At 44.2% G+C, this 20,975-nt stretch overlaps 4 protein-coding genes across 7 annotated transcripts; 2 read left to right on the plus strand and 2 right to left on the minus strand.

Moving 5' to 3' along the window:
• Positions 1 to 89: 89 nt before the first annotated feature.
• mettl13 (methyltransferase 13, eEF1A lysine and N-terminal methyltransferase) lies at positions 90 to 4,128 on the minus strand. Its single transcript, XM_070961093.1, has 9 exons — positions 3,860 to 4,128; positions 2,943 to 3,215; positions 2,390 to 2,858; positions 2,083 to 2,282; positions 1,788 to 1,977; positions 1,367 to 1,531; positions 1,039 to 1,251; positions 794 to 925; positions 90 to 648 (listed from the first exon to the last, which is right to left on the minus strand). The coding sequence occupies exons 1-9, from the start codon at positions 4,010 to 4,012 to the stop codon at positions 356 to 358; spliced, it is 2,088 nt and encodes a 695-aa protein (XP_070817194.1). The 5' UTR covers positions 4,013 to 4,128; the 3' UTR covers positions 90 to 355.
• A 122-nt stretch (positions 4,129 to 4,250) lies between these two features.
• Positions 4,251 to 6,032, plus strand: itpa (inosine triphosphatase (nucleoside triphosphate pyrophosphatase)). Its single transcript, XM_070961202.1, has 8 exons — positions 4,251 to 4,331; positions 4,588 to 4,645; positions 4,722 to 4,786; positions 4,875 to 4,948; positions 5,037 to 5,068; positions 5,188 to 5,300; positions 5,382 to 5,458; positions 5,675 to 6,032. The coding sequence occupies exons 1-8, from the start codon at positions 4,269 to 4,271 to the stop codon at positions 5,814 to 5,816; spliced, it is 624 nt and encodes a 207-aa protein (XP_070817303.1). The 5' UTR covers positions 4,251 to 4,268; the 3' UTR covers positions 5,817 to 6,032.
• Positions 6,033 to 9,077: 3,045 nt separating this feature from the next.
• rangrf (RAN guanine nucleotide release factor) lies at positions 9,078 to 10,237 on the minus strand. Of its 2 annotated transcripts, none has more exons than XM_070960767.1 (2): positions 10,112 to 10,237; positions 9,078 to 9,957 (listed from the first exon to the last, which is right to left on the minus strand). In XM_070960767.1, exon 2 carries the CDS (start codon positions 9,936 to 9,938, stop codon positions 9,363 to 9,365), a length of 576 nt encoding a protein of 191 aa, XP_070816868.1. In that variant the 5' UTR covers positions 9,939 to 9,957; positions 10,112 to 10,237; the 3' UTR covers positions 9,078 to 9,362. The 2 variants fall into 2 exon arrangements, with proteins under 2 accessions (XP_070816868.1, XP_070816867.1); XM_070960766.1 differs by having other exon boundaries at positions 10,104 to 10,237.
• Positions 10,238 to 10,734: 497 nt separating this feature from the next.
• Positions 10,735 to 19,539, plus strand: vamp4 (vesicle-associated membrane protein 4). 3 transcript variants are annotated; one of them, XM_070960768.1, is made up of 9 exons: positions 10,735 to 10,962; positions 11,762 to 11,904; positions 12,708 to 12,809; positions 14,429 to 14,475; positions 14,613 to 14,663; positions 15,749 to 15,849; positions 17,783 to 17,862; positions 18,007 to 18,058; positions 18,147 to 19,539. In XM_070960768.1, the coding sequence occupies exons 2-9, from the start codon at positions 11,902 to 11,904 to the stop codon at positions 18,170 to 18,172; spliced, it is 462 nt and encodes a 153-aa protein (XP_070816869.1). In that variant the 5' UTR covers positions 10,735 to 10,962; positions 11,762 to 11,901; the 3' UTR covers positions 18,173 to 19,539. The 3 variants fall into 3 exon arrangements, with proteins under 3 accessions (XP_070816869.1, XP_070816870.1, XP_070816871.1); XM_070960769.1 differs by having other exon boundaries at positions 11,766 to 11,904; XM_070960770.1 differs by lacking the exon at positions 11,762 to 11,904.
• The last annotated feature ends 1,436 nt before the right edge of the window (positions 19,540 to 20,975 follow it).

A 20,975-nucleotide genomic window follows, 5' to 3' on the forward strand; every position in this document is an offset into this window, starting at 1 on the left:
AAGATTCATCTACTGTAAATAACACGGCTGGATTCTTTGGCAGTGAGGGAGTGCACCGTGTAGTACACTGGAGACCTGAAGCAAGTCATGAAGTCAATGGAGGCTGCATTTAATGGTAAAATAATAATAATGGTAATGCACAAATGTCTAACAGCACTGGGGGTTCAATTTTGTAGCAGCAACACATGAGGATTTAAACATAAAATGCTCTTTACTTGTGACTGTGAATGTCATACATCACTTTCATTACATTGCACTGAATGGAAAAGCCAACATACTCATGTCAGTACCTTCACCACATTGTCTCAGTCTCAACACATGATTCACTCTCATCCCTTGTGTCCGCACACAAACTTTACTCTACTTTCAGGTCTTTCAACAACTCTGCAATGTCTATATGTGGGCTGCTGTTGGTTCCAGTCCTGTTGGAGCACAGCGCGCTCTGCAGACTCTTGGCTGCTTTGTTCAGGGATGGAAGGATATGAGCAGCGTCCGGTGTCTCGTTTTCACCACGGGAGCACAGAAGGACTTCGTTGACCTCCCCTTCGATCTTTCTAGATAGGACGGTGGGAAACATGGCGCTCACACGCTCCAACACGCTTTTCCTCAAGGCCATGTTGCGGCACACGAGGTTCAGTATGAATACACCTGGTCCGAAGAGGAAGACAGAGGAGAGGAATACATGTAGATGAAACACACACCTAAGATGAAATACGTGTGAATTCATATGTACGTCGCTTTGGATAAAAGCATCAAATGACAAACTGTACTTGTACTTGTAAAAATACTGTACCTCTGGGGGTCAGCAGGCTGCAGACTTTCTGCAGGATCGAGGTTTCTACAAAGGCAGCAGGAGGACAGCTCATACCCACAGTACTGTCTTTGTTGTCAACGTCGAACATGATGGCATCAAACAAACGACCACCTACAGAGAAAAAAGATAAAGCCATGGTTGCTTGAATTTATTATTATTTATTTTTTGCACTCACTGGTGCAGCCTTACTTCTAACAGGCTTCTCTTTCGACTCCGTCACTCACCCTCTTTCTCCAGGGCACAGATGCGTTCAAGGCCGTCCCCGATAGTGACAGTCAGCCGGTCATCTGGTCGAAACCCGAACCATTCCTTCGCCACCTCCATCACAACAGGGTCTAGTTCTACAACCTCAACTGTAACATTGGGCACAAAGTCCCGTAGAAACTGAGGCAGGCCTCCTCCACCGAGCCCCACCAGGAGCACTGACACGGGGGCATCTGAGAAGGAAGATGGAGGGCAAAGCTCAATCACTGTGGCTGTTTAGTCAGTATTTCCTCCCGCCACACAACTCTACTTCATCAGCAAGACTGCACAAAACAGGTGTGAACTGACCTTTGTTCTGTGGCGTGCCCACCCCGAGCATGGCGAGGCCAGCCACCATCACTTCATGGTGAGCGCAGCAGAGGAAGCCACTGTCCACCGACAGAGAGGCTGAAGATGTTGTTGGAGCTGCTGTTGGCTTGACCTTCCTTTTGTTTTTCTTCTTGTTACTGGAAGCTGCAGGGACATTACATCTACGTTATAATAAACTATTTTAAAATTAGGGTATTATAGACTGTCTATAAAACAACCTTTTTATTGTTTTTTACTGTTTTATTTTCATTTTTGTTGATATTTGTTGTTTGTGTCATGGGTGTATGCTCATTTCATTGAGCATATAAGTGCATTGTTGGTATTGCTTCTTTGGTTAAAATACTGTTTAATGTGAACAACAGAGCACAAAAATTAGGGTGAACAAGGAAAAAGAACTGACCAGCATTTGAAGAGACAAGGCGACTCTCCGATTGGACGAGGGCGCTATTAGACAGGAACACGAGTCTCCGATACAGTTCTCCATCTTCTCCTCTGACATTCTCCACGCAGTAATCGCCGCTCAGCTCGCTCACACCCCTGCTGACCTCCTCTCGCCAGCCCAGGTCACCTCCAACTGACAGAAATGGCACCTGAAAGGGGATAGAGAGCTCAAATGATTACACCAATGCACATTTATGACACTGTGACACACAACTTTTTATACATCTCTAAAAGGAATGCATGTGTGCATTCACCTGCTGGTTTGCTGGTATACCCGGGGGAGCCAGGTCCATCACCATCGGTGAGAGTTCTGACTGGACAGCCTGCATGTCTTCGTACTCCTGATTCCTGTGCATTGCCACAATAACCAGACGCCGAAAGTTTGCACTGGCTGCCAGCTGCTTTTGACCCTCACTGGAGCTGTACTGCCAAGCTGTCTCACTGCCTTGAGGCACTGATAGGATAAGCAGAGGGGAAAAGAGTCATAGAAGAGGAACAAAATTCAACCAGTGTCACTTAAATAGGAAAGCAGAAACATAATGAGATGACAGCAGAGCTCACCAATGAAAATTGCAAACTGGTTTGATCGTGGCACCTTGGCGCCCGGGGGACAATCTTGTACTGTGAGAGTGTATCTGGGTTGGCCAGTCTTGGCATGGCAGAGGGTGAGTGAGGGGCTCGAGCTGGAGTCGGTGCCTGTTCGGAGCCTCTTTTTCAAGACGGAGTAAGCCTGATGCTCCCTCACAGCCGACAACAACTCTGCCACCTGTGCGAGACGAGTAGGGGCTCCATCTTCCCCAAGACACATCTCCAGAATAGGTGTGGGCATAGGCTGGCGAAACTTGGTGCAGACCAGAACAAAGACAGGCAGAGCAAAGGAGTCCTCTTCATTCCCACTTTCCTCCTGCAGACAGTGGAGCCTCACCGCCCACCCCAGCTGAACAAAGTGCTCCACAGCCAATTTGATGACACTCTCCTGAGCCAGCGTCACACAGACATACCGGCCGCCGACGCTGAGCACACGGCCCACCTGCAGACACAAGAAAGCCACTGTGAACCAACTGAGGGAAAAAAAGATATGGTCTGTTCACACCCTGACCCAATCGCTTCTCACCTCAGTGAGCATGTTCCTGGCCAGTGCTCCTTCTTCTTCTGATGCCATGGCATCCAGCGTGCCCTTATCCAGAGCAGCCTGGTAGCTGGCATCCTCGTATGGAGTTTGTGTAGCATCCACCTGCTGGAAGGTGAGGCCCGGCCGGCGCTCGGCATTTCGCTGGTTCATATGGGTCACCACTGTCTCGCTGATGTCAATATTAGTTAGATGTTTGTAGCCAACGTCGTAAAGCTGTTCACTCAGCTCAGAGTTACCACAACCGACCACCAACACCTGAAGGACAGTGCACCGTTAATTAATCCGTTACTGTCATTGGCAGTGTTGGAAAATAAATAAGCACATTTACTGGAGTACTGCAAGTACAGTTTTGAGGTATTTGTGCCGTAGTTGAATTTGTTCATTTTATGCTTCATTGTATGTTTAATCCACTACAATTAATTGCAAACTAATGGAGTTTTCACTCCCCTTCATTTACAAGCCTGATTCTATAAATGTTGGGACAGTATGCAAAATATAAATTAGTCAGAATGCAATCATGTAATGTTCCTGAGTGCTTGCAGTAATATCCCTTGTAAAGTCATGTGTTCACAAAGTGGTGAACCTCGCTCCATCATCGCTTGTGAACGACTTGGATGCCCCTTTCATACCCAATCATGATACTATCAGCTGTTACCAATGACCCTGTTTATCGGTGGAATGACAGAAACAGGTGTTTTTGGAGCATTCTACAACTTTCCCAGTCTGTTGTTGCTCCTGCCCCAACTTGTTTGAAACGTGTTGCTGCTTCAAATTCAAAATAAGAATATATTTTAAAAATACCGGAAGAGTGAAAATGCCAAAATTGGTTTAATTGTCAACACAAGTTGCTTCTGTCGTACTTCAATGCATCCCATATCCTGCACAACAAAGTATTTTACCTTATGCTGGACTTTGATGTATTTATGCAGCACGCCGCACAGTTTGTTGTAGTCTCCATACCACTCAAAAGCCTTCTCTCCGCGCCTCTTAAAGAATCTCTCCCAGTACTCTGCGGAGCTGAACTCATCGGAGGTACGAGGTAAAAGACTCATTGTCGGCTACAAAAGCTCAAAACGTTTACGTTTTCAGTGACAGACACTGTTTACAGCCTCCTCGCCACATGGCACTCGTTCTTTTCAAGCCGGACAACATTGCTGGCGGTACCGCTGGCTGATTGGACGATTTTCTGGAAGGCGGAGCCACATACTGACCGGTGATTCGCCCAAACTCTCAAATCGGATTTTATTGGCTGCTGCTGAGCCGGAAGAATTCGGTCCAGTGTTGTTAGTCCTCCGGGTGACTTTAATCATGGCTGTGCCAGCAGGCAGGTCTGTGGTCTTCGTGACTGGAAACGCAAAAAAATTGGAAGAGGTAAGAGCCAAACATTTAATGCCTGCGAGAGATTATACATGTATGAACATGCTTTACAGTGTAGACCGTTTGAGGCAAGATGCTTGTTCACGCATTGCCTTTATCCTGTTCCTGTTCGTACTCTATCAATATAGACGATGAACATGAGCTTCATTTGAATCCAGACCTGTCTACTTTCATTTGTTAAAAATCAGTCCTATATAGTATAAATCAGCTGCATTTATACTTGACTCTCTCTGTTGCTCCCATCCATCAGGTCATTCAGATCCTGGGAGACAAGTTTCCCTACAAACTAGTGTCAAAAAAGATCGACCGTAAGTATGAGAAAGAGAGACCACCAGTAGAATAAATGTTTTCATCTAATAATCGCTCACCCGTTTCATTGTGCAGTGCCTGAATACCAAGGAGAGCCAGATGAGATTTCCATACAGAAGTGTAAGGAGGCTGCACGGCAGGTACAATAACTATACTGTCATACAAGTAAATATTTTGTATGTACAGATGAATGATTGAAGTTGATGTTTTATTTGTTTTCTCCCTCAGATTGATGGACCAGTCGTAGTGGAGGACACATGTCTGTGTTTCAGTGCTTTGGGAGGCCTACCTGGTCCTTACATGTTAGTATAATAACTTCTGCATTGAGCCATTTGATCTTTTAGAGCAGTAATGAACAGTAATAATTACAACTAAACTTTATTTTTGTAGAAAATGGTTCCTGGATAAACTCAAACCAGAAGGTAAGTGTGGTAATAGATGAAACACAGCTGAGATATTTTAACAGAGATATTTAGAGATGGGTAGAAAAAGTGAAGTGAGCTGTCCAGCATCAGTAATCTTGTTAAATATTTTGTTGCAGGCTTGTACAAACTCCTAGCTGGGTTTGAAGATAAATCAGCGTGGGCTCTCTGCACCTTTGCTTTCTCTGCAGGGAAAGATCAACCAGTGCAGCTCTTTAGAGGGAAAACAGAGGTCAGGATCTCTCACACAAGTGTTTGCTTGCATGTGTGTGTGTTTTATTTTCTATTCACTCTTTTCTCTTTATATTTTAAGGGACACATTGTGGAACCCAGGGGACCGCGAGACTTTGGATGGGATCCCTGTTTCCAGCCTGAGGGATATGACAAAACGTAAGCATTTCCTGTTTGTACCACAAGGGGGAGCCAGAGGTCAACACACTTTGCCTTCAGTTAAGAAATGACCTGAGCATTGCAGATCAGTTCATACAACAAAATGCATCACAGCTATGATTGCTTTCACTTGAATGCTGCTCATTAGTGATTATTTATCACTATTATGCCAAACATGTCCTTACTGACTATTGACGACTTCTCTCTCATCTGCAGCTACGCTGAACTGCCAAAAGAAGTGAAGAATTCTATCTCTCACCGCTACCGGGCACTGGCTGCTATGTCTGAGCACTTCTCTCAAACCAACAATACCTCACCACAGAGCAAGAAGAAGAAGAAGGAGGAGGAGGAGGATTAAAGAGTCATTTTAGGCTGATGTCAGCTTCTGAGTCTGTAGCAAAATCTATCAAAACTCAAGTCACTCGATTGGATTTGACAATGCAGAGGACACTCCTTTATGACTCTTTATGATTAAGAGATGTTTTAATGTTGGGTCAGATCAGAATCTGCAGTGGAAATGGTGCTGCATAATATCGGTTTTCCCTTATTTTCAATAAATATTTTGCCCATTTTTAAACAAATTCCCTCTGTCATTATTATTCTTAGTGAAGATTTTCATGTGTCAGTGGTTGGAATTCTCAGGAATTGACCATGTTAAAAATATCCTCTGTGATATGGAAAGACAGCGGAAACTGTTGCAAGGCTTTGTTTCATTGTTCCACAGTGGATACTCACAGACAAGCTTTTGAGTTTATCCTTCCAAGGACTGACAAAGGTAGACTCGGAGAAGAGCATAAATTCTGAAAAAAGAGAAGCTCCGGGATCCTGATGAGAGCAGCAGACTGGCTCCTGGAGGAGGGGGTGTCCCAGTATGAACACAACTGTGATAACAAGGGAGTTTGGGTAATAAATGACCCTGGAGCTGCAAGTCTCTGAGCAGGAACTATGCATACACCTGTGACGGATTCCTCCCAGATGTACTGAAAATGTCACACATGCACAAAAACATACATCCTCTGAGCAAGACCAGAAAATAGTAGAAGCAGCTAATGTCAACAGTAAAATAGCATTAAGTTATTTTGTGTGTTTCACCAAATATTTCATCCACACAGATTTCATGGCATGTTTGCTTGCCTCATTTCTTCATATCATTCATTGTCAGTGGTGGGAAGTAAGTGAGCTTATTTACTCAAGTATAATATATGAGTAAAATTTTAAGGTGCCTATACTTTACTTGACTCTTTCCATTTATGGTACTTCATGCTTCTAGTCTACTGCAATTCAAAAGCAGTTTACTTGTCTACATTTGCAGAACAAGCACTTTTAAAAGAACTGAATACTTCCTCCACCACTTTTTATGATATGAAATCTTTCTAATGATGTACAAGGAAACTTTGCATCCGGTTATTGATAGCAATACTCAGCCAAAAGTGACATTTCTTTAGAAAAATGGGGCTGTAGGTTGCTTGATGACTGGACTGCCCTGTTTGCTCAGACCTCTAGTTTGGTTTTGGGACTTGCCAGGAAGCAGCAAGTTGTTGTGAGAAGGAAAAGGAAAGCTGTATTTGTCTTCATCAGGGACACTTCAGTTCACCTGTCTGACAAGTTCTTTACCAGAACATGGTAGATGTGTGCCAGACTTCAGGTCACTGGAGGTCAAAGACATCGCTATGAAGAATTCCCTCCTTTCTCCTCTGTGACTCAAAGTAAACACAGTCACTGTCAGTGCTGCAGCGTTCAGTGGGGAAAATATACTGCCCACACAGTTTGCATTTCTGAGAATTTAAAAGGTTTAGGATGCACGGCGTCAGCCAGGGAAGGGATTGGAATTGTTAGAACTCCATTCATGACAGCAGTAATTCTCCTGAAGGCAGCTCTGAAGTTAACATGTCATCCTGAACTGATGTCGAGAACATCTCAAGTACCACATGCCCTGGTTCAAACTACCCAACTACTGTATCACCAATATACTTTTTTAAATTATACATATATGCACTGTTTAGACAGGATATGACGTTTCTCTCACAAATAACAATGATTATTCTGGCATTTTTACCCAAAATGTAATCTTTTGCAACATTGTGGTTCCAAAGCCAAGAGAAGCTTATTTTATTGTGTACATTTGTATCAGTGAGGACCTTTTATCATTTTGACAGGTCCATCTTGATTTATTTTTACATTTGCCTCAGCAGATTTTTTTCCCCTCTGATAAAAGATCAAAATAAAATAACCTAGGAAGAGACAGTCGTTCTCTTGTTCAACACTCTGTCTGTGCACAGGCATATGACCAGTATCATGGGCTAAAACGTTTGAGACAACTGTACTGTAGTAACCCAGTAGCTACTCTGTAAACAGATGTGTTCAGGACCTGGAAAAGGCCATAATCCTTCAAGGATTGTCTCCTGACATGACCTTTAAGGCAGATGCCTACGAGATTCCAAAAGCCTGCATCAGGTCTGAAAGACAGGATGTTTTCGGAAAAAGAGAACCAATAACAGCATGTTTATTCAAGGCAGTCAGAAAGAGGTTTTGCTGTTGTGGTCAATGAAGGAATGTGCTACACTGGGATCACTGAGAGGAAAGGATGCCTGACTTTATGAGATCTTAATCCTTCATGATTGCACCAGAGGATGGGGAGGGTTTGATGTGGCTTTGGGGAGACAGACTGTACTTCCTCTTATTTGTTATCCAAGGTTTACCTGAATTCCCTCAGTCTGGTGAGTTTTATTACACAGCACACTCAGGTCAAAACATTTTTCTTCAAATAGCTGCACACATAGCTGAAGAAAACAGCTTCTATTGACTTAAGACTCTCAAATCCAAAAGGGCTGGTTTTAGCTTTAGAGCAGCTATTAATGAGGGTCAATTTCCATTCCATAAATTTTATGTTTCACCAAATTCACCCTTGAATGAAGTCTTTCCAGGGTTTTTCAAGGTTCAGGCTAATGAATGACTCCACCATGAGGCCTTCGCAGTGAATGATGGAAACAGTTGACCTAATACATATTCCTGCTGGGACTCGTTCCTCTCAATTTTCAGTTTATGACCAAACTCAAGTCCCACTGAAGACACTGAAGGCTTTATGAATATTAGCTGCATTTTAACTTCTCCAGAGGGAGTTTATGTGTGGAATCTCAATTCACCTTTAACCTTCTGGCCTCCACTTTGACATTTGCCATTACTTATGTGTTTTCATTTTCTTCTTGCAGTAAATAATACAGAGTTTTTTAGCAGTGGCGCACATGTTTGTTGTTAGCAAGTGAAAATTTTGTGGTCCTGCAAGATGAAGGTTGTGCATTACAGATGCCGTTCTGCTCTCTGTATCGACATGTGTAAGCATAAGAGGACGCTGAAGGATGGTGGCAGAATTTTGGAGCAAAACAAAGGAAGAGAGGCATAAGTGAGGAAGGAGGTAATATGTGGGTAAAGGGGAATATAGTGGGAAACAAATTTGCATGTCTGTGACATTTGAAACTCACATTTCTCTTTGCATCAAACAATGTGACAGTGTTGATCTGACATCTGACATTTCAGGCTTTAGAACGTCTTCAACCTACAAATAAATCTTAATTAGGTGATCAAAAAAATACTGAACTTGTCTGAAATTTTTCATCCAAAACATTTATTATGACAAAACTCTCTTCTCATGATGACACGTTTGGTTTTCAGTTCATCTTTAGTTGTCAACATCAAAAGCAGGACAGCACATGTGTTCCTTGGTGTCAGGACAGGGACAGGACCACCGCACGCAGGAACGTATTGCAAAACCTTTAGGTTGGAAGCCAAAGCATGCAGCAGGCCAGATTCTCATTAGGTCCAGGATAAACACGGTTCTAATATGTTTAAATGTTCCTGTGAGTAAATCTGTAATCAGGAGAGGTCCCATGTTGAGAAAGCAGTCATTCTAGCCAAACAGCCCCGGGTTGTGCAGAGTCAGAGTCTGCAACAAGCGCTGGAAGTCCTGCACCGTCCATGGCTCCCTGTGTGTCCCCACTGACGCAGCACTGCTGCTGTCCGGGCTGATGCTCTGCGGGTCGTTGAAAGTTATCAGGACATCTGTGGAGAACTGAGGCAGACGGAACAGGCCCAGGTGAAGCGTCACCGTATTCCTCGCTTCTTCGTTGAATTTAGATACACACTGTGTCCCAGTCAGCATCCAGGCACAGCTGCAGTCTGACAGGGACAGCTCAGACTTGGACAGGGTCACAACATTGGTCACTTCATAAGCACCTGGCTCCAAAGCTTTGTTACTGCCTGCTATGTCTTCAAAGTGATACCTGGCGGCGTCCTGGTCTGCCACCTGACCCTGGTACTCCACCAGCTCCACGATCAGGCTCTGGTCGGTGTTTGCGTGGGCGAACACCTCCTGGTTGTCCGGGATCTCCCTCAGCTCACTGACGTCTTTGGTGCTGTGGGGGAGGACGGCTGACAGCGCTCCTCCGAACAGAGGATGAGCCTGAGCAGCACCCTGCATCTCCATGTGAGCACAGCGAGCAGCTCTGGAGGAACGGCAGCAAACACAGTGTGTTTTTAACTAAACGCTGTTACAGAAACACCGTCTGTAAAAAAAGAAAAAAAGAAGAAATTAATTCAAGAAGCCGTGATAATATGTCTGCAACTGCAGCGTGACAGACAACTAGCTCACCAACTAACCCAACGCTCTCTTCCGGTAAAAGTTTATGCTCTTCTTCTTTCCATCAAATTTTAGGCATGCTAGATTCATGGTAGGCGCACTACTGCCACCTACAGGTAATACAGAAACACACCCTAAAACAAGCAGTGCTGGTGGAAGCGCTCTAATTTAATTTGAAGTAAAATAAAAGTAAAACTACATACCAACTACGTTGAAATCCTGCATTCCAAATAAAAGCTCCACAGATCAAAATCTATTTAAATATAACTACATAAGTATTAGGCTTCCTGCAACCCGTGTTTTAAGTATCACAAGTTCTTACACAGAAAAATGGCCCTGGTGGTATATTATCAATTATAATATTTGAGAACTCTTAAAGTTAACTTCTGTAAAGAATTGTTTTATTTACTTCACATACTGTTGGGTAGTTTTATTTCTAATAATAATTCTAATATGTAAAATCTACAAAGAAGATGATTTCTTCTAATTTACATATGTGCATTTATTCAGAGCAAGCTGGTGCCAAAGCAATGTATGTCTTTAAAGAATCTGAATATTTGCTGCATTAAGAATAAAAATCACGATTAAATATAAATATTTGCCCACGCTGTCAAACATCTGCAGCGGTCCCTCTCCTCCTCCAGCTGTTTGTGTTCATTTCCTGGTCAGCTGATTCAAACGGAGAGGAGACAAGCGGACCGCTAGCATCCACAATGACAATCCTGCCTCATCGTCCGGACAGCATTTGACAGGAAAATTACAAAACTGTGAACCGCCTCGAACACTGAAAACCCCGGAGTAACCACTACCACAGTCTCTGTGTGTTTGTGTTCGCCATCACCGAGCACCGGAGCTTGAGGGGAAACAGCAGGTAGCTAGCTGCGTTAGCATCCTTAGCTTAGCTTAGCTTAGCTTAGCTTAACCGGGTAGCTAAATTTGTCAAAGAACCAAGCGGCCTGTCGAAATAGCTAACGTAGCTACGAGCTAGCTGTGTCGGCGTTTACGTTAGTCCCTCGACAGTGTATTTACTGTGGCGTTGTAATGTATGCTAATGAATAAAGTGTGACAGACAACGCTGGTCTGACGTAGCCTAAGTAACGTGTGTACATTTTGGCTAACCAACACATCAACTAGCAGCAGTTGTCAGCGGCTGTGATTATAATTTCTATTCCTGACACCAGCTGTGGTCCAGAGATGTATACTCAGCACTGACTCAGTGTCAGTCCTCTTTCAGACCTCAAAGACATAATAATAGTAGCTAAATAAATAACACCACTCTAAAAGCTACAATAGCTGTGCCTGAGTCAGTGAACGCATCATGTCGTTTTCCTCCCTTGTCAGAAATTGATTAGGCTTTGTGTTGCATTCTCCTCTTTGTATCTGCTCAACGAAGCAATCCATAAATTGATTGTGATCATCAACAGTCTACAGTCCTGGCTGGTGGTTATCATGATGCAGCTGACTCAGCTCTTTTGTCCAAACCTGACATCACAATGTAGTTATAAATCACAGCTTTGCTATGGATTAAAATATTGTTTTTCCTGATTGCAGCTTTGAAATTCCTCTTTGAAATAGACTAGTTTCCTCAAACCGCCCTTCTGCGACCCTAACGTGTTAGACTTCTCTTCTCTTTTCTCTTTCTGTGTCTCTTCACGCCTTCGCTGCTTCAGATAGAGCCCTGTCCTCTTCTTCTCCTCTGCTCTGCTCACTGGAAAGCTCCTCTCCCGGCCACTGAAAGGCCTTTTTCCAAACGCATTGCCAGAAAAGGACGCTGCTGAGAAAGCCACAGCGTCCGACTGAGCTGGATTCAATGGTATAAGTTGTTGGATTGAGCTGTTGGGTGTGTGTATGTGTGAGCCTGCTGTGTTTCCCCCCTGATGGTTTCTGTAGGGCCTGAGGATCACATCTTGTTTAGTTCAGCATCACAGAGGCACCGTTTGGAACAAGTAACACCCAAACACAGACTCGAGGGGGTGTAATTGGAAGAACGGCATGTTTTCCACATCTGAAACAGAAGAGTTTTTTTTTACACAGAGATATGATGACATTTCCTTTCACAGCTAGTGAGACTGAGTGCCTGCTCACACTAGAAATATAAGGTAGTATTGTAGTAGGTTACCTTCATTTCTTTGTAAAGGCATGAAACGGCCTTTCACAGGCAGCTGGCACAATGGAAGAACTGCTTTCATAACATGTTCCAGAGGTAAATATTAGATTGCAGAGGAAATGAACAAAATCTGCTGTGTGACTAATAACAAAGTCAGGCTGTTTAACAGGAAGTGTCGTGACCAGAGGCCTCCTCAGATTGCTTGACCATGACGAGTCTCATTAATGCAGTTGTTACTGAGCGAGTTTAGATTTCGGGCCTCACTCTGTTCATACACTTAATGCTTTGTTCTGCGTGTGCTGCTCCCAGGCAGGACCTGGCTGTGCTGAGGCCTGCAGGTCTCATCACTCACTACCACCTACCAATATTAGAGTACTCTCTCTTAGCAGGCTGTCATGTGCAACACTTATGAGGAATTGGTCCTTTGCGGCTTGGTGCGGGTGTGTTGACGGCTGTCCATGTTTTCACAGCGCTGCAGAGCCTAACACGCTTCTCTCCCTGTCCCACAGAGGGAGCCAGATCGGGAGGAGCAGGCTGAAGACAACATGCCCCCCAAGTTTAAACGACACCTCAACGACGACGAGGTCACAGGATCCATTCGCAGCGAGAGGGTGAGGCACAGATGGAGCGAGTGATGGTGTGTTTGGGAAGCAAACAGAGTGCAGGATGGGAAAAGGCAGCATGCTGTCATCAGAATAAAGCTGTCAGTCAGGCACTTTAAAGACAAATATGCACTGTTGAAAGCGTCGGAACATTTCGTTTGAAATGTCCGATGTTGTCAAAACTGCAGAAGAGAGTGGACCTTTGAAGGAGCTGAGGATTTCAGAGAGGATGAAGGGAAGAAAGTCCTCTGGCCAAAAGTCTGGTTCTCATCAAACTGATCATCCCATGCACTCACCTGCACCTTCCCTGTCCCCCTCCTGACTCTTCACTTTACTCAGGCCTCTGTCTCCGCCGTGTAATCCTGCTTGTTATTGTGTTGAACTGGGATCAAAGCCAAGCTTACGGGGAGACTGGCATAACAAAATGCTCCCTTCAGTCTTCCATGCTTTCCTTTTACAGCCCTACCTCCTGTCCTCTGATAATAGCTACCAGTTCTCCCATGTGTCTCCCGTGCTAGACGGTGGAAAGAAAGAAAAAGGTTGTGCAGGAGGAGAGAGTTAGTGCCTCCACTTATAAACTTCTTTATGATCATATGGCCACCGTTCCCTCAGCTTTCTTGCAGATGACTCTTTTTACGAGAACACAAGATGTCTATATTGGCACAGCAGGTTGTTAGAAGGTGAAAACCATGACTAACAAATTGGAGATTTAACCTCAACTACTGCTCAAATACTTCTGCACACTGTAAACAATGCAGCTCCTAAACTCATGGAACAACACACTGCATGCATGCATGCATGCGTCTGCTATCCTCAGACCTTTCTTTCCCAGCAGCAGTGAATATATTCTTCCTGTGTGCCATCCAATCAGTAACAGACTCTTCCAGTCTCCCCCCGCTCCAGTTCTTCTCCTGTGAGAATTTAATGCTGCTGTCCTCACTAAATCTCTATGAATAGCATTTTACACAGGCTGCTTTCTGCCCCTATAAAGCCATCAGTTGGTTGAGACATGATTATGATCATGGCAGTGTGTTTCTCTAGATAATCCACCTTGAGATCCTGGAAACCTTTCTCTCTCATTTTAGGCTTCCCAGCAAACTGATTGGAGTTGTCAGAGTTGGATGTTGAGGAAGAGTTTTTATTGAGGCTTGGCAAGAAAAACGGCAGAGCAACAACAGTCTTTTACTGTACGTCCTCAAGTGCACTGGAATAGCAGAGGATTTGCCTTCTCAAGACAGACAGAAAGAGCGTCTAGTGATCACTGCAGCAGCTATCTGGTGATATACGTTTCATATCTGTAGCACTGGTTTTGGGTTCCAGTAATGTACTTTGTCTGGGCACTTGAACGGACAGGAAAATAATTTCTAGTGCTAAAACACTAAATTCTGGCCATTTAAACTTGGCAGTCCAGAATCAAGAAGCCACTGACATACTGAAGGTGGCAGGATGACATTAGCATCACTAAAAAGTCGTTATCAGGCACCCAGAAATGTCCAGGAACCAGGAAAAGCTTTCTGCCTGCACTGGTCCCTTCTCCCCCCATGGCTGTTCTCTGATTAAGAGACAGAAGTCGTTCAATATCCAGGACATACGTTTATCTGACCTCTGGCCGTTTTCCTCTTTTCCAGAGGAACCTGCTGGAGGAGGACTCTGATGAGGAGGAGGACTTCTTTCTGTGAGTTTTTCATACCGTTGCAACCCTAATGCTAATTTGGATCGTTACAGCACAAGATCAACAGCAGATAAGTTGTTCCAGAAGAAAAATCACAGATTAAATTGTTAACTTTGGCTTTGTTTATGTTTGTTTTCCAGGAGAGGGCCCACAGGACCCAGATTTGGACCTCAGAATGACAAAATGAAGCAGTGAGCGCAAACACATTCCTTATGACATCTAAAAGCCAGAGGTCAGAGCGGTATTGCCAGCACTCTTGAATTTTGGTGTTGGTGTTATGTAACCATAGCTGGTCATGTTTACGAGAAGCTGCAGGTTGTTAGTGGATTGTGTAAGAGAGGCCGGCCTGTGCAGGTTATTGTGTAACCTCCCCAAGAAGTCCCAGTCCCTCTGCAGTCTGTTTCCACATGAACCAGCCGGAGAGCAGGAGAGCAGAGGAGGGCATTGTTGAGGCCGTCTGGCACCCAGGCTTGTTTCTCCACACTCTGTTCGTTCCTGACAGTTTGTCACTGTGAACACATGAAACCAGATGCCATCATTACCGAATCCAGGAATGTTGTGTGTACATTGCCCAGGCTCTTCACCCCTGTTTATGTCTGATCCTGAGCCCCCCTCCCCCAGGTCAGGTCAGGTCCTCACTGTGTGTTTATGTGTGTTTGTGGCAGCCCATGCATCTTCCTGATGGTGTGTTTTTGCTCTGGCGATGCTGCTTTGCATGTTTAATAACGTTCAACGTGCACTCAAGCTCCAGCGTCCATGACTGATCATTTCCTGCAGTCCCTTGTCTGAGACAATCAGCGCACTGGTAATGGAAAATGTGATCTTTTGTGAGAGGAAACAGATTCCTTTGTCTTGTATCTCACTTAGCCTGTCCACCTTTTTTATTTCCATGCCAATGTCCTCCCTCCCGCTGACCCTGCATCCCTCCAAGAAGTATTGCTTCGAATTACCTTTAAATAAGAGTAACTGAAGGGTCATCTGGACTGGTCATGCCACGCTCAGGTATGAGTACTGTGCATAAAGCAAGGATTTGAATGTGATTGTGCACCGACAGAGCAGGTGCTGGCAGATCGCAGTGAGGCTGTAAAACCTTTTGACAGGCTTTTTATGGCCTGCCAACTGGGAAAGGCTCGATATAGAAGAGGATATTGTTAGGAAAAACAGGTGTTTGTGCCGTTGTGGGTTAACAACAACAAAAAAAGGATAAATCCATGCCAAATCCGACCTTTTATCATTTCTGATTCATGTCTGTTGTTTCTAATTCTAACGTCTTCAGGGTGCAGTCGCAGGTGGATGAAGTGATCGACGTGATGCAGGAGAACATCTCTAAGGTGATAGAGAGGGGCGAGCGTCTCGACGACCTGCAGGACAAGTCGGGTGAGTCACGCTGGGAGAGCATCTGTTTTTGTGTGCATCGACATACACAAGGTGATATGAAGTTAGCACAAACTCTACAGGGAATGTTTTATCAATCTGGTTTGTTTTAATGGTTGGTTTCAGGTAGCTCACAGATGGTTTGCACATGGCTCTGAGGATTGTTCCTCGTTTCATTCCAGCATTTGGTCCTGCTAAAGGAAACATTTCTGTATTCTGCATCTGTTTTAGAAGAAAGGCGTTTGTTAATCAGGGTAATGAAGGTTTGGGTATGACTTTAAAGTACCCAGAAATCTCTGAGATCTCAAACTTGCCCACATGTGAGACAAACAAAGAGAAAGACTTGACAAATTATCCCTGCCTAAAGAGGCAGTGCTGTGTACTGACTCAGTGGACATGTTGCATTTATAGTTTCTTTGTTGGTCTGTTAGATTAATCAAATAAAAAGTAGTTTACATGCGACAGAGAATAGTGGAAAATGCTGTTCGGATTTCCCACAGTGCCACAGATGAGTGATATCTTCATATGTGCTGTTCTTTAGTTTTTTTCCACCTAGCAGTCCAAAACCCAAAGATACTCTGTTTGTTTTAAATATATTTGAAATAAAATAGTCAAATCCTGTCATCTGAGAGGCTTGGACCCCTAAATGTTTGCCATTTCTGCATGAAAAAGGAAACAATTCGCAAATAGATGCCCATTAGTTTTCTGTCGATCGACTAATCCATTAATTGACTTGCAGAAATATCAACAGAACGTTAACTTTGTCGAGGGGTACTCAAACACCGCGGTGCACGGTATCAACGGCTTGCATGTAAATACACTCGGCACACTGTAAAGCTGTTAATGACATGTCCAGGTGTTAGTGTTTTACCAGGTGTGTGTCTGAAGCCTTTCGACAGGTCTCACGCTCACATTCGCACAGCGCCGCTCTCCTTTTCACTCGGTGTGTATCACGCAGGTGTGTCTTTCAACAAGACACATGCAGGCCTCCTCCTCCTCCATGAATGAAGAGATGAGCCTGAAGTGCTCGTGTCTCTTGCCTTGTCTATTAAGCCTCATCAGGGACGTCCACACAGACGTTGCATAACTTCTCTCTATCATGTCCACCAGCCAACCAAGACGGTGATGCACATCTGGAGGACATTTGGGTTTGCACGAGTCTTTGTGCGTCTGAGTTTTGCTGTATTTGTGGGTCTGTGGTCTTTTGTGGGGCTGGTTGCGTGTCTCTGCAGTTCACGTTGCCCTTAGTAGGCGTCTTTATGTGAGCAATATAATATCCCGTGATTGACACTTGCAGTTTGCTGTCTGACCCATGTGCAGGGAACCTGTTGTTAAATTCCCTGAGATTAACAAGCATCTTCTCGGAGGCCTCGTCCGAGCGCCTCTCTTTGTAGTAGCGAGAGGTCGTTAACAGACATGTGGACGTGGAAACAGCAGACACATGACAGACACAAAGACTCTGAGGAGGGACAGGGGCTTGGACAAGCACGGCGCCGCACGCTAGGGAGCCGTAACCTTCCTGTTAGCATGCATAAACATCAAGTTAACAACAGTATCCAAGAAACAGAGAGCAGTGTGGGCGAGCGGTTTGGAGAGGGACATCACGACAAGGACAGAGGGGTGGAAATCTGAGCAAATGTGTATAAATTCGGCAGCTTGTTCAGCGCTTCGTGCCAATGTTTTAAAAAAACAAACATGTTCATAACAGTGATCTCACCACCAGAGCTAAGGCTTACATAACTGTAACACCTTATGACTGCACATGCACAGCACACAGCCAAGCAGTTTCAGTCACCTTATCCCACATCATAATCAAAACATTTGCCATCTCATTGTTTGCTCGGTGATTAACTTTTTTTATTTTTCCCCTCCTCTACTCCACTTTATATTTGTCCTCACGTGTCCACGTCTGTGCTGCGGTCACGTGACGCTCCAGAGAGCCTATCGGACAACGCGTCTGCCTTCAGTAGCCGAGCCAAACAGCTGCACAGGAGGATGTGGTGGAGAGACATGAAGGTGCGCCGTCTGTCTGTTTAACGTGTGTGTGTGTGTGTGTTCAAGCGTTTGCCGTCCTCAGCGTGTGTCTTTATTTGTTTGCGAAGACGCTGATGTCCGAGGCGTCTGGCGGAATGTGTTTAATGTGTGTTGTTTCCTCCACAGATGAAGATGATTATTGCCTTGGTAGTCGTCGCGCTCCTGCTCATTATCATCAGTGAGTATTTGACCACACACGCTGGCACGTTCGTGTGAATTTAGATAACGAGCAGAAGTTCTCATCAAATATTCTTTCTCTCTTTCAGTTCCAGTGATCCTGCGATACCGCTAGTTTCTGACGAGGAGGATGGGGGAGAACCCCTCTCTTGCTCCTCTTCCTCACTCTCTCTATTCTCCACACATAGTTCTCCACTCCCGCTAGGGGGCGCCAGCCAGCCTCCCACACCCTCTTCAGTGTCAGCCTGTGTACCCTTTAAGATCTGGCCTCAGCTCGCCCTTAGTACAGATCTTATCTTGGTTTTTCCACATAAATCTGCAGTGAGATCAGTACTAAGGCTCAGTTTGATCCCTCTGTTTGAAATTAAGCTACAGAAAGGGAACACAGGAGATTTGGGGAGATATTTTAACGCAGTTTGGGAGAAAACTGCTGACTCTCAGCCCTCTAGTCAATGTGAAGGAGTGCTCCATTCCATGATACATATCACATGTAGGGCCTGTCTTTGCCTTGACAAGAGGGAAACTCCAGGTTGTGCATATTCCATCATATATATAGATACTGTAAAGGCAGGGAATCCGTGCCGACTAGCTGGTCTGTATCTGCTGCTGCAGCCTGCTGTAACGGGGCTCTAACATTTAGCGAATGAGCCTCAGATGTCTACCCATGATTCCTCGTGTGCTGTTCCTCCCACCGCCCGAGGATGAGAACGTTTAATAAGGAGCGTTTCACTCGGCTGTTCAACACAAGGCGAGGGAACATCTGAGGTTCATGTGCGTCCTCGACGGTCGCTTCTTTTAATCATCAGGAAGGCTCTCTGATAGGAAAATGGTTTCACTCATCAGTGCAGGTGATTGGAAAAGGGATTAGAAAGGAATGCTCAAACATCCGGCTCATTCTACACCATAAACCACCGCTTTTCCATTCTCTCTGCCTCTTGATCGCATTTTACACTGTACAGCAGGACCATGCCAGACCAAAACATCCAGGTTATGAATGTTTAATCGCCACTCTGCACCCCGAACGTCTCACCTTCCTCCTGGGTTGTGCTGAGCTCTGGGCCGGTTTGGTCACGGCTATCTTACTTCCCTGCTCATGACATTAAGCTGTCCGTCATTCTGCACATGGTTCTGTTTGGTTTTAACACTGCTTTCTGTCGTTTTTCAGTTTTTAAGTTCTTATTTGTTGCTGGTCGCTCAGTTTGATGCTTGTGTGAATGCTGGTATTTCCCACCGAAGGCACAGTTCATCTGTTACATTCAAGGAGGGATAATTTAAGTGAGCTGTGAAACAAGCTTAGGCGTTGTTGTGTCTGGATTAATTAACTTTATAATACAACTCTTCATTGTCATTTTATTATTTTTAATGTAATTTATTTTAGCTGTAAATATTGATTCTGTAATGATGTACAATACTCTGGCGTTGGATTGGAAGACTGTGATATATTGATCTGTTTTTGCTCTGAAATAAACTGATTTTAAAGGGCACTGGTCTGGTTTCATTTTGGTTTAAAGAACCAGGGTTATTATTGTAAATGAAATGAAAACAAGCAGTGAAAAAAAAAAAAAACAACAACAACAATTCCCCGTGAGAAAAACTTAACTGGATGGAGTTTGTGTGGTTACAAATTACATTTTGCATAAAAGGTTGCACAAAAGGTTTCCCAATGACATGAAAGTTGCAGCCCCTTGATGCTGCACGTACACAGGACTGCAAAAATTTTAGGCAGGTGTGAAAAAAAATGCTGTAAACTAAGAATGCTTTCAAAAACAATTAATAGTTTATTTTCATCAATTAAAATGCGGTGAATGAACAGAAGACAAAACCTAAAATCAGTATTTGGTGTGCCGACCCCTTGCCTTCAGAACGGCATCAGTTCTTCTAGATGTACACTTGCACAGGTTCCTGCTACGGCCAAATTTTTCAAATGTTGACTCATCAGCCCGAAGCACCTGCTGCCATTTTCCTGCACCCTGGTTCCTTTGTTTTCGTGCATAGTCGAGTCGTTTGTCCTGCTTCCATGTCGGAGGTCTGGCTCTTTGGCTCGTGTCTGCCAGCTCTGAGCTGATGGCACTGCTGGACATCTTCCGATTTTGAAGGGAAATGAGCTTGATGTGTTTTTCATCTGCTGCACTGTTTCCTTGGCCGGCCGCTACGATCCTCAATGTTGCCCGTTTCTTTGTGCTTCTTCAAACAGCACATCTTGAAACCCCAGCCTGCTTTGAAATCTTTGTCTGAGAGAGACCTTGCTGGTGCAGAGTAACTGTGTCCTGTTGCTGTTCCTGTACCTGTTCCACAACCTCACCTTGAAAGCAGCGTTTGGCTGTTCCTCACCCAGTTTTAAACCTTCTACGCAGCTGTTTCTGTTTCAGTTAATGACTGTGTTTCAACCTACGTGTGAAATTTGTGATCATTAGCACCTGTTTGGTATGATTGGTTGACCATACACCTGACTATAATCCTACAAAATCCCTGACTTTGTGCAAGTGCACCTGAATGAATAAAAATAAACAATTATTATGAGTTTACAGCATTTTTTCACACCTGCCTCGAACATTTGCACCATACTGTATTTATACAAATATTTGAATGAGTAAATGAATACAAACACTTGAATTAGAAGCATTTAGTATTCATTCATTTTGTTAATGTATTGCACATGTACATGTAGCTGCATCCTTCTGACACATTATACGAAGCCTTAACAAAAATAAACAAAATGTACTGTAAAAGTAAAACTAAACATATAAAAGCTAAACTAAAAACTAGCAAATGCCCCCTGAAGCGTAACGAAAACTAAGCCAAAATGAAATCAAAAAAGAAGAGTAAAGATGGAGAGCAATCGGAGGGAAACAGCCAAGGTTGAATGGCTCGATGGAAAGACAGATGAGTGGAGGTGAAGAGGGAAAAACTAATCGTCA

Source organism: Chaetodon trifascialis, chromosome 4, assembly GCF_039877785.1.
Source record: "Chaetodon trifascialis isolate fChaTrf1 chromosome 4, fChaTrf1.hap1, whole genome shotgun sequence".
Lineage (NCBI taxonomy): Eukaryota > Metazoa > Chordata > Actinopteri > Chaetodontiformes > Chaetodontidae > Chaetodon > Chaetodon trifascialis.